Source organism: Barbus barbus (assembly GCF_936440315.1).
Source record: "Barbus barbus genome assembly, chromosome: 28".
In the NCBI taxonomy this organism is placed as follows: domain Eukaryota; kingdom Metazoa; phylum Chordata; class Actinopteri; order Cypriniformes; family Cyprinidae; genus Barbus; species Barbus barbus.
In genome coordinates this window covers 29,147,020-29,160,833 of record NC_136756.1, presented here as the reverse complement: position 1 = coordinate 29,160,833, position 13,814 = coordinate 29,147,020, and the positions used below count along the sequence as shown (strand labels likewise).

At 33.5% G+C, this 13,814-nt stretch overlaps 2 protein-coding genes across 2 annotated transcripts in view; one reads left to right on the top strand and one right to left on the bottom strand.

The window, feature by feature from the left end:
- The window catches only part of rasal1 (RAS protein activator like 1), a gene marked incomplete at both ends in the record, with an annotated part of 47,401 nt that extends 42,930 nt beyond the window's left edge, over positions 1 to 4,471 (top strand). Inside the window, 5 exons of the mRNA XM_079382566.1 lie at positions 126 to 263; positions 1,189 to 1,324; positions 1,581 to 1,701; positions 3,020 to 3,096; positions 4,332 to 4,471. Of these exons, the coding sequence (XP_079238692.1) occupies positions 126 to 263; positions 1,189 to 1,324; positions 1,581 to 1,701; positions 3,020 to 3,096; positions 4,332 to 4,471 (612 nt within the window). The remainder of the gene's footprint in view (positions 1 to 125; positions 264 to 1,188; positions 1,325 to 1,580; positions 1,702 to 3,019; positions 3,097 to 4,331) is intronic.
- LOC306848635 (synaptic plasticity regulator PANTS-like) overlaps positions 1 to 13,814 on the bottom strand; it is an 806,624-nt gene that overhangs the window by 264,344 nt on the left and 528,466 nt on the right. The window lies entirely within an intron of this gene.

Genomic DNA, 13,814 nt, shown 5'->3' with positions numbered 1-13,814 from the left:
TGAATAAAGAGATGCTTAATATAGAGCACATGCACTATAGGAAACAATACGACTGTCTGTCTAACCCTGGAGTTCACAGACACATTCAGACTGTAGTGTGTGTGTGTGTGTGTGTGTGTGTGCAGGTCCGCTCCTCTATTCCCATAGCGTGTGTGTGTGCGGTGGAGCGCGTGGATGAAAATGCCTTTCAGCTCCAGAACGTCATGCAGGTCATTACACAGGACACGGACGGACAACTACACACCACATACCTGCAGTGCAAGGTGACACGAAACACACACACACACACACACACATCACATACTCACTCACACACACTCACGCACACACAGAGTATACAGTATCCGATCACACACACGTACAGTATGACATCACCTTATACTGACGCTGTAGTTCAGTGTAACACACATTAACACACACACTAAAAACTATACTGACTCGAGGAAGATCCTCCTTATGAACAGAGCATATTTACTGCTCTACTGCACCATATTTACAGAGTTCAGCATTTGCACAATGATAATGCATCATCCAATCCAATTTACCGAATAATTTAGCTGCAATTGCATGAAATAGAAAATCATTAAATATTCTGTTAATTGTATGCATTTTGTAGTAATAACTGGAATAACATTCTCATGTTCAGTAAAATATGTGTTGAGATTTAGTAATGGTGGAGACCCTTTATATATCTCTTCTGCTCACCCAGGCTGCATGTATTTGATCAAAAATACAGTAAAATGTGAAATATTATTAGCTGTAGCTGTGAATATCTGTATAGATGTAATTTATTCCTGTGATGCGCAGCTGTATTTTCAGCATCATTACTGCAGTCTTCAGTGTCACATGATCTTCAGAAATCATAATAATATACTGATTTACTGATCAACAAACATTTCTGATTATTATCAATGTTGAAAACAGTTGTGCTGCACAATATTTTTGTGGAAACTGTGATGCATTTTATTTTTCAGGATTCACAGATGAATAGAAAGTTCAAAAGAACAGCATTTATTTGAAATAGAAAACTTTTGTAGCATTATAAATGTCTTTACTGACACTTTTGATCAATTTAATGCATCCTTGATCTTAATGAACAAAAGTGTAAATTCATATAGAGTAAATAGAAAGTATATATAGTTTCCATTAAATTTCACTGAAATAATAATGTTTATGTGTGTGTTTCAGAATGTAAATGAGCTCAATCAGTGGCTGTCGGCCATCAGGAAGGTCAGTATTTATAATGAACACATGCTGCCATCGTTTCACCCCGGAGCTCATCGAGGAAACAAATGGACCTGCTGCCTTCAGCCCAACCGCACAGGTGTGTGTGTGTGTGTGTGTGTGTGTGTGATACGGTACTTAACAGTGACCTCAGACGGATTAGATCACAGTTAGATGTTCATGGATGTTTTCAGTTGCAGTGCTTCATTATTTCTCATGACTGTAAAGCACATTAAAATAATGCTGCATGTATTTTATCATTGCACAGTCATGATCAATAATATTAGATGTGATGGGGAGAGAGAGTGGAGGATGCATTACTCACGGTCGTGTGTGTGTGTGTGGGTGTGTGTCAGCATTGGGCTGCAGTCGGACTCATTCGGCCGTGACTCTGGGCGACTGGAGCGACCCGTTAGATCCTGATGCTGAAACACAGATCATTTATAAAGAGCTGCTGCAGGGCCGAGACAAACTCAGGTGTGTGTGACGCTCTTTACCTGATCGCTGCGACTCCTGTGATGCTGTAATACTTTAAACGCCCAACAGGTGACGCTGCTGTATGACAGAAATCAAGGAGTACTGTTATTATTAAAACACTATTATTATTATACATTCAATGCAGTCTAAGTGACTTTGGATAAAAACATCTCCCAAATGCATATTATGTAAATGTATTATATTATGCATTCATATATTATTGTCAGGGTGAATGTCATGAAAAACTGTTTGTTTCATATTTATTTCACGTAAATGTTTAATATTCTAATTGCTACAATGCAAACGCAATGCTTACTTTTTCTCAAATTAGGTTTCATTTTATTTTTTGCCAAATATTATTTATTTATTTTTTTACATTTAATTAATTTTAATTATTTATAATTCTATTTACTCTTTATTATTATTATAAATGTACCTTGAATTCAATGTAAATCAATTTGGATAAAAGTGTCTGCCAAAAGCATAAATGTAAATGTATTTTAGTATAATTTCTCTTTTATATGCTGGGTGAATGTCATGAAGAAATCTCTGTCATATTTATTTCAAATTAAATTAATGAGAATTTGTGGATTAAATATTTTTTATTAATTAATATGAATTAATATTATTATTATTTGTTACAAAGCAAATGCAATGCAATCTTAATTGTTATCGTATTTTTAAAAAATATTTTTAATTAGTTTTGTATTTTTATATTTTCATTTTATTTTTAGTTAAAGTTTTAGTAATTTTGTCTTTTTTTTTTTTTTTTTTTTAAGATGTGTATATAGTTTTTATTCGTTTTTATTTCCATTATCATAATTTTAGTACTTAAAGATAAATTAAATGAAAATTACAATTTTCGCCCTGGCAACTAGTTAAAATAAAACACAATTAAAATATTTTTTCTATTAAACATAAAAAATGTTATTCTATTTCAGTTAACACTTCAGGTATACCTACAATTATTATTAATGGTTTTAGTTTTAGTTAATGATAATGAGGATAATTAGGCAAAATGACATTCACCCTGACAATGATATATGAATGCATAATATAATACAGTTATATTATACTATGTGCAAAATATGTATTTATTTATTTATCACCCATGTTTTGGACAATCATCATAATATTCACCATGTTGCTACAGTAATTAATATGAATGAACCACCACCATATTAATTAATTAATTATTATTTTACAGTATGAGCAATAACTTCAGTAACTCAGGTACTTCATAGTTACCATGGTAAATGTCTATAAGGAAGAAATCCACACTGCTCCATTTCTGACTCTGCTGATATTTGGGACACAGGAAGCAGTACCTGGAGGCACAGGAAGTGGAGGCAGTGGAACAGGAAGAGCCGCTGAAGGCCAGTCAGCCATCATCAGGTCAGACGTGCCTCTTCTTCAGAAACACACTTGAGTTCATCGCAACACAGGCTCATTGGAAATACGTGCCTCTACCTACATTTCTGCGAAACTCAAAAAACGTACCTATATGTACGAATCGCTGCAGTTTCCAGTTGAAATGAACACTAGAGGCAGTAAAACTCCCACAACTTTTATTCCTTTTCACACAAAATATGATTTGCAGGTCCACAGTTTTGATTAACTCAGGTGCCCATCGGTCACTTTTGATCGAAAAATTTTATGGTTTTACTTTTTTTCATCGGAATGGTACGAAACTTGGTGACTTCTATGGCATTTGGAATGTGAACACACACACAAATTGAGGGCTTGATTCGAGCAGGCTAAGTAAAATAGTCACACTTGTGGGCTTCGGTCAGAAATGACCGACCATAGAAAATGAATGGGAAAATTCTGCAAATTTTTGTGTACAATCTACAAATCTGCCACAATGCAGAAAAAAAGTACACCGCAATGACGGGGTGAAACTTTAAAACATCAAGAGTGCAAAAAAAAACACATCCATTTACACACACGCACGTACACACACACACTTATACACACACACACACACACACCTATGAACTGGTGTGACTGTAACACAGCAACTATGTAAAATAAAAGCAATAATTCAACTACAATGCAGTAAAAAAAAGTGGACAGCAAGGAAGGGGTTACACTCTAAAACATCAAGAGTGCAAAACAGACACATCCACTCACACACACACACACACTCACAGACATACCAATTCATTTGAATGTGTATATTTTGTGTATGTGTGTGTGTATGGCTATAACCAGCTGCACAACAAATGCATTATTATATCACTTTTGCATTTGTTAACACTATTGGGTAGGTTTAGGGTTGGGATTGGTGTAGGAGATATTTTCAACATGATACAGAATTAACTTTTAGCGACACCCATGGGGATACTTTAATTATGAGCCACCACAATACATAATGAAGCAGCGTAGTATAAACAGCAGTACGTGCCTATATCAACATAACAGAAATGTGCCAGGATCACGTATTGAACCCACGCTTTAGTGCCACTCCCTGGGCGTTTCACTTTGAAATGTGTAGTAAGGTACGTAATAATAGTTTATAGGAATGTATTTGGAATGAGCCTGGGTTGATTAATCTATAGATAATTAATCTGTAGATCAGATCAGCACAGAACACGTGTTTAAGCGTCTCCTCTCTCTCTGTGTGTCAGTGTCTGTGCAGGGCCGATCTGAGCGCACTCGTGCCCTCGCCGCTCGTCTGCTGGACGTCGTGCTGGATCTAGAACGAGCGCATTCGTCCTTCCAGAGCCGAGAACCAGACGAGAGCCGCCCTCTCATCCTGAGCTCATAGAGACGACCAGCTTCAGCTTCAGGAACTCACAAATCAGATTATGCAATGTTTTCCAATCAAACTCGAGTTATTGATGAATGTCCGTGGAAACGTTTTTACGTATTTGTACTTTAAAGTGTTTTTATTATCTTGATGCTCTGGGGTGATTTTTATGAAGGGCCAAATTACTCAAAATTAAATGATTAAATAAATATTGACATATATAAATAAATCATTAAATACATAATTAAATGCATAAATAAATACATATTCATACATTTATTTATGTATTTATACATTTCATTTTCAGGGTTTTGGGACGTGCCGACAACCATAACCCTGCAAATGAAATGTGGATGAAAAGAATGAATGAATGTATAGATTATATAGATGGATTAATTTATATATATATATATATATATATATATATATATATATACATAGATTAATTAATATTTATTTAATTATGTATTTAACGATTTATTTATTTCAACATTTATTTAATGATTAATTTTGAGTAATTTGTCCCTCCATATATTTGATCACAGACTGTAGCTTCTGAAAACAGTGACACTCCTGCAGTCTGCATGGCATTACTGTACACTAAACAGCATCAGCACATTCACACAGCAGGGTTATTACAGTTAACTACAGTTAGAACCATTAAAAACATTATTACTTGAAGTAAAATAAACATTAATATTTTTAAAACATTTTATTTCAGCTAGTTGCCAAAGCAACTTTTCTCATTTCCATTTAGTTCAAAATATTACATTGTTTTACCAATTTTTTTTTTTTTTTGGTTTTACAAAATATTATAAAAAATATAGTGAAATATTTTTACAATTTAAAATAACTGCTTTCTATTGTGACGCATTTTAAAATGTAATTTATTTATGTTATGCAAAGATTAATTTTGCTCAAGAAACATTGATGATTATTATCAAAGTTGAAAATAGTTTATATTTTTGTGGATACGCTATCATGCAAAATTTGGGGTCAGTACAACTAAAAAAAATAAGAAATTAATACTTTTATTCATCAAGGATGCATTAAATTGATCAAAAGTGACAGTAAAGGCATTTATAATGTTACAAAAGATTTCTATTTTTAAAAAATGCTGTTATTTTGTTATCTGTCCTGAAAAATTTAATATATCACGGTTTCCACAAAAATATTAGGCAGCACAGCTGATTTCAACATTGATAATAATCAGAAATGTTTGTTGAGCAGTAAATCAGTATATTATTATGATTTCTGAAGATCATGTGACACTGAAGACTGGAGTAATGATGCTGAAAATACAGCTTTGCATCACAGAAATAAATTACATTTGAACAGATGTTCACTTAAAAATAGCTATTTTGAATAGTAATAATATTTCTCTATTTTTACCGTATTTATGATCAAATAAATGCAGCCTTGGTGAGCAGAAAAGACTTCTTTCAAAAACATTTAAAAAACGTAATTATTCAAAACTTGTGGCCTCCGGTGTATATTTAAATAATAATAACAAAAATGACAGAAACACACAACATTATAACAAACTATTAATATGAAAGTGGAAAAAACAAACGAACAATCCAAATATTTAAGAAACTATAATCGTATGATGCTCAAACAACACTGACACACATTATAGAAACAGTGAGTAGCATCTAAATGGCTTTTATGCTCACTGGACACCAGAATCTATTTTGTGCTTTTTGTTTTCATGCAGGTGAACAAGTTCTTGACCAATGTACTTGATTAACAGTGATTGTCATATTTTTATATTTGCACACAAATGATTCCCATAAGTTATTCACATGAGGATTATAAATAGCTTTTCTGCGTTTAAACAGCTGTTTTATAAACCTCGGCCAGCCATGTTCTAGAAGTGCCACTGCTGTGGACAGAAGCAGGTTAGCAGTGTAAAACTGAAACGATGGCAGCCGTGTCAGACTGACATTTTTTGCTTTAGATGTTTTTTATCAGTTCTCTGGGTGCTGTTTGGTTCATTTAGACTGATTCTTGTGGTTAGATTTATTTGTGGGAACAGAAGAGGCTTTGCATTGTGCCAAACAGTGTTTTTGGGTCGTGTGAGCATGTGTGTGCTGGAAAACAGCTGAATAGAGTTGATTTGTTTTTGGCCAAATATGTATTTAAAACATTTGCTTTCTTGTGCAGAAATTAGCTTTTGTTGGTTTAACGCTCATTTTATTTGGACGGAGAGCATCTGCTGTGCCTGTTGACTATAAAACACATTTACACCAAACTCTGTGTTTCTTTCTCTCAATCCAGTCTGACCTCAAATAATTCATACTGCATTACATTTATGACTGCATAAAACCTGCGTGTAACGTTTGCACGAGCTCTGTGCTGTTCATTAAATTTCTCCAGAGCGGGATGACAAAATCAATTTTGATTTGACAGGAAATATTATTATTACCTGCTAATATTGTGCCGCTGGGAGTGAGAATGAAAAACGAAAGGACTCGGATGAAAAAGGTTCATAACCAGCAACGACACAAGCTTCCAGCGACGAGTCATTTGTCCATGTGAGTGCAATGCTGCACGACACAATCACAAACAATCAGAACAGATTTCATGTGGAATATACAGCTGCGAAATTAACCTGTGAGTGACTGATGGAACGAACCAACCTGAATACACAAATATTTGATGAATAAATATTTGACACTTCAGATTTTGTGTATAGATCTGGTAATATTTTACAATAAAGGTTGCATTTTTTAATATTAGTTAACTACATTAACAATGAAAATACTTCTAAAGCAATTCTGCACTGTAAAAAAAAAAAGTTGAGCCAACTTAAAATTTTAAGGCAACCAGCTTCAGCAGATTTTTGAGTTTACTCAACTTGTTGTTTTAAGTTTATACAACAAAAAGTTGAGAATGTCCTACAAAAATAAGTTGAGAGAACTCAAAAATTTACTGAAGCTGGTTGCCTTAAAAAAACATTTTTTTTTTTTTTTGCAGCGTTTATGCAACTATTTATTCATCTTTGTTAACGTTAGTTAATAAAAATACGTTTATTGTTAGTTCACAGTGCATTAACTAATGTTAATAAACACAACTTGTGATTTTAATAATGCATTAGTAAATGCTGAAATTAGCATGAACTAACAATTAACAATACTACAGCATTTATTAATTTTAGTTAATGTTAACCAATGAACCTTATTGTAAAGTGTTACCACAATTCTTGATCTTAGTTCATGTTCATTTGTATGTGTTCATATTTTTAATGGACTGCTAGCAATGAACAGTCAACAAAAATTTATAAATATGTATTGATGATTTTGAACCACATTTTTACATTTTATTTATATTATATAGATTTGTTTAGTTTTTTTCTGAGACTCGTTTACATTTATGATTACTGGATAGTTGTTCAAATCAGACTGGTTCTCAAAGTAATCTTTCAGGATAATTTGGGAGCTGATTTTACTGAAACATTGAAAAGAACCAATTCAACAGAACGATTCAGTCAAATCAGACATCACTGCAGCGTGTGAGAAGATTTAACTCTATAGAAAAGCAAAATTAGGTCTAGGAAATGTTTTAGGGAAGAAAATAACTTGAAAATGTGCATACAGTGGTGGCCAAAAAAAACTATTAGAACACTAGTGTTTTCACCCCCCAAAAAAAAAGGTGTTTAGCCAGTTATTTCTATCTTTTGCTGGAGTGTGTCGGTAAGAAATATCAGTTTACATTTCCAAACATTCATTTAGCCATTAATTGTAATAATCCAGTGAGATTGTTGTGCTCCACACAGAGATCTGATCTGATCATCATCAGTCTGTCTGGAATGACATGAAGAAACTGAACAAACTGAGACTAAATCCAGAAGAATTGTGTCTCCAAGACGCTTCAAGAAACCTCCTGCAAAGCTCCTGAGAAACTCTGCTCAAGTGCACCGAGGACAAAAGCTGCTTTAAACACAAAGCATGCTCACAACAAATGTTGATTTAGTTTAGTTCATAAAAGTTAATTGATAAAGAAAATCAATTTATGACATTATTTTTGACAGCATCCTCATTTTACAGCAAGCGCCTAAAACTTTTAACAGTGTATGCAGGCAGGTCTCTTGAAGGATCTTGGAGGTAATAGTTTTTTTTTTTTTACTTAGTTGTTTATATGATTAAAATGCAGTAAAAACAGTAATATTGTGAAATAATATTACAATTTCAAATAAGTGTTGAATATGTGTTAAACTGTAATTTATTTCTGTGATCTGCAGCTGTATTTTCAGCATCATTACTCCAGTCTTCAGTGTCACATGATCTTCAGAAATCATAATAATATACTGATTTACTGCTCAACAAACATTTCTGATTATTATCAATGATGAAAAGAGTTGTGCTGCTCAATATTTTTGTGGAAACTGATATTTTATTTTTCAGTATTCTTTGATGAATAGAATGTTCTAAAGAACAGCTTTTCTTTGAAATAGAAATCTTTTGTAACATGATAAATGTCTTTACTTTCACTTTTGAACAGTTTAATGCATCCTTAAAGGGGTGGTTGACTGTTTTTTTTTCTAGGCTTGATTGTGTTTATGGGGTGCAGTCATGCTTTGTTTTTTTAAAAAACACATTATTTTTCACATTTACCTGCAGTCCACACCGCTCTGTTCCTTCTGTCACAAAAGCTGGTTAGCTTGGTTAGCTGGCTCAGTGTGTTGTGATTGAGGCATGTGACGTGCTCCGCTTGTATTGTAAACAATGGCGTCGTCTATATTGCTTATCAATTTGAGCCTGATTGAGATGCAGAGAATATTAGTGAAGAGGATCGCCAAAACCTGTGCAAGCACACGGCTCTTAATGGTATGTTTGTTTGTTGTTGTCTCATACTTTTAGAGAGAGAGAGAGATGCAGAGCAGGGCGACGCGAGGAACAGTACAGAACAGAAGCGCTGTTTTAGAACATTGATTTTGAAACTTATGAATCCATTAGAATTGTTAGAAGACAGAATCAAGATTTTCTCTTCCTCTCTAAAGCAGTGCAGCATGGCCCCGCCCCCTTCGTTGCGTGTTCCTGGGGGCGGGGTTTATCTGGGTCCGTGACGTATTGGACCCAGGAAGTAACTCGTTGTTGTCCCTTACCAGTCGTTTTTGTAGGCATTAAACTGCTAGAATTTTAAAAGACGATATCTCCGTTTGCATCGAACTTCATTTTGCAGATATTATTTATGCTCAAACAGCAATATTACGCACTAATGTTAAAAAAAGTGAAATCGTAATCAACCACCCCTTTAATTAATAAAAACACTTGTCTTAAAAAAAAAAAATCTAAATCTTGATGACCCAGCAAATGCCTTTATCCAAAGAAACTTACATTCCATTCGCATTGCATTCATTTTATCGGCTCAAACTCATGTCCTCAGCTCTATTCCTTGAGCTAGACCATTTGTTTTCTTCATAATGATAAGGATCACTTCCAACAGGTCAATATTCACTCAAAGCTTTGGAACAAATAACTGCTGACGAAACAGGAGAAATAAAGAGGCACTTAATTAAGTAAAAGTCAAATGAATTAAATCTGCTGCATTAGCAGCTCAGAGCTTCACACAATCACTGGACATTAATAATACCGCCAATAACAATACATCCCAGACAAAAGAGAAGAGAAGAAATACGAACAGAAAGACCAAAGTCAAATCAGTCTCCCTTTGCTGAAGGAGAGGGTTTATTTCACAGGAAACACAGACATGCAACAAGATCAGAACAGATTCATTAAGACACATATCATAAAAGCCCTTGTATTTTTTCATCAAACAACAATTCGTCTGATATTTGAAATCGATTCTCTTAATGTACGTTAATTCTATTGCCTGTAAGACTATGATATGAGGAACAAATCCATGCGCTTTTATTTGACTTCAGTGGTTCAAATGAGAGGCCAAATGAAAAAAATAAATAAAATCACAACCCATTAAAAATCTGCCCCCAGAAACACACATTAACATCAACCACTTCACCATTTACCAATATCCTCTACATATATATTCAGAAATATCTCCAAGAAGAGCAGGTTTGAGGTTGTGACACACTTAAATGTGTGCCAGCTACAAAATTATTCTCCTCAGAAAGCGTATTTCCTTCTGGGAAACAACTCTTCTCGATCCTGCTATTTCAGTTCCATCAAATGCATTTCATTATAAAACGCTAATGAATCTGGGATGGCACCTCTTTTTAGGTGCCATATGGTCTGAAATCACCTGACTGATCCGCTGTCTCCACATGACACTCTCACCTTCCGCTGCGATTCACAACCGAAGCCAAAAGCTGCAATAAACACCAAAAACAGATACGCATCTATTATGGCAAGCCGTTTTAACATTAAATCCTTAAAACATTTTTTTCTCATACTACTAGTACCGTTTTTTAGCTACTTGTATCTATTCCATTAGGTACTAGTTCTTATTCTTTAGCTGTTATTATGTACTTATTCTTTAGGTACTAGTCCCTTTTTAAAAGATACTGGTACTTGTTCATTCGGAATTAGTTCATATTTATTAGATACTGGTACTCATTAATTAGATACTACTAACAATAATGCAAGGCATTTTAACATTTAATCTATAAAACATACTAGTATCTATTTGACTGCTACTAGTACCTATTTTGTTAACTACTAGTATATATTTCATTAAGTAATAGTACTTTTTCATTAGATACTAGTTCTTATGTGTTAGATACCAATACTTATTTAATCAGAGACTAGCTATTCTTCTGTAACTAGTGACACATTTCAAATGTTTACCATTGGCTTCTATGAGAATAGAATAGAACTGGTCTTTCTGACAAGTCATAACATAAGATGAGTAAAAAAAATAGCAATCATTTGAAATGTGTTACTAGTGAGAACAGAACAGCTACTAGTCACTAAAATAAGTACTAGTATCTATTTAATAGGTACTACTACCTAATAAGTATTAGATAGTACCTAATGGAATAGACACCACATGTACTAAAATAGATACTACTACAATTTATAGATTAAACATTAAAATGGCTTGCCGTATTGGTACTAGTATCTACTGAATAAATACTAGTGTCTTTTAAAAAGTTAGTAGTATCTAAAGAATAAGCACTAGTAGCTAATGAATAATGAAGGAATTTAATAGATAATGATATCTAAAAATAAGTACTCATAGCATGACAATAGATACGGTATAAGGATTAAATGTTAAAATAGCTTGCCATACAACTATTTCAAATCGATCTTTCACCTGAAAACATCTCTAATGTCCTAAAAGCTCATAATCAACATGCAACTGAGAGGACGATGCTCTGCCTCACTATAAAACGGCCCATTGTGCATACAGTCAAACTGCTAAAAATGATGAGTTATTTTGGGATGAACCATATGGACAGGTGATAAATGATCTAATTAGGTCTAATGAGGGGGGTCTAATTAGTCACCTTTGAAAAGAGCGCACAAAGCATGCTGGGTAAAAACACAACATCTGCTCAGATGAAAACAACGCGTACGCGTCTCTTACAGAATTGCATAATCGGTCCAAGTCTCTCATAAAACTCCCTTGCAGGATATTTGCAACTCAGATCCATTTTATCCTTTTTCTTTTTATCATATCTTTCTGAAACTACACAGACTATGAGAAAGATGTAAAACAATGCATTAAAGCTACAGTGCCTGTACAAACCCTTCACAAAATATCTTAAAGTCTGGTAGTATTTTGGTTGTTGACATGTCAAACAGTGACAGCAGTGTCGTACAACACTCCAAAACTATTTAAAATGACACTAATTCTTTTATACTTACTTTGAGTGTCATTCTTTTGAGCTTTATAATTGAGAGACTACAAAAAATGAAACCTAAAAAGTCATAATAGTCAAGATTTATTGTAGATACAAATAGCTTCAGAACTGCACTGATGGTTTATTAACCAAACATATTTTTGAGGGTTATTATCTATTAACTAAAACTACTGAAAAACATTTTTGTTAATTAAAATAAAATATGAACTAAAATAAAATATTATATTTTATTTCAGCTAGTTACCAAAGCAACATTTTTAATTTTCATTTAGTTTAACTGAAAAATTAAAAACTACAGACATTAATAATAATAATAATAATAAAGGTTAAGTTTAAATGTTAATTTTGGTTAAAATGGTTACCAGAAGTAACCTTAAAAGGGTCAAATGCAATTAAACTGAAATTAAATGAAAGGAAAACTATACAGACGTTTATATAATGACAAATAATAACACAAAAATGGCAAAAAATACACAATACAATTACTAAAACTTTAATAAAAAAAAAATGTATATATATATAAAAATGATTCAAAATAATAATAAAAATGTTCATGACACTAAAATAAGACTTTTATTCTCCAATCTCAAAGTTACACTGAAATTCAACACAAAAATGCAGTTTGTACAGACTCGAAGCATTTTTTAGGAACTCTGCGTCTGAAATGAGACGAGATGTGGAGATCTCCATTGATATAAGACAGTGCATATGGAGCAGTGCTTATATGAATGACGAATGAAATATTCCCTGCAGATATATAAAGGTACACGATCCATTTGAGTGGCAAGTTAAAGTCGCGCAAACAAACCCTTCCCACCGACATCATCGACAGCAACGGTGATCATTGCTTGAACGGCACGGCTAATATAAGACGCTCAGAACACGGTAACAGTCCCTGACGTTACTGACAAACTGTCAGATTTGACAAAAAAGCATGTATCAAATATGTACACGTGTATATGTGTCTGTGTAGATATATGTGCGTCACATGTAAGTATAAAAATACTTTAAACACTTCAAAGATATATCACACTCTTAAATGTATGTGTTTATATACTGACCTCTATATATTGTACTCTATTGAGTTCTTCTAAGCATTACAAGAAACGAGAGTAACTAAAGATGCATACAGACATTTCAAGACACAATCCGAGAGATTCGGCGTTTCTGCATGGAGGAAGACTGCAGATCTGTGGGCTGTTCAATCATCCACAGCGTTAAAAACAACATCATCTGTGAGTCTTAAGAGCCGTACACACTGACACCGCTAAAATGCCATGAAATACACTACGGTTCAAATGTTGTTTTTTGGAAGAAATTAATATATTTATTCACTAAGAACACATGAAATTGATCAAAAGTGACAGTAAAGACATTTATAATGTTACAAAAGATTTCCGTTTCAAATAAATGCTGTTCTGTTTAACTTTCTATTCATCAATGAAGCCTAAAAATGACGACTTCTGCAAAAATAGAACCGTTTTCAACACAGAAATGTTTCTTGAGGAACTGAAGGATCATGTTTCATGCTGAAAATACAGCGCTGATCAAAGGAATAAATCACATTTGACTATT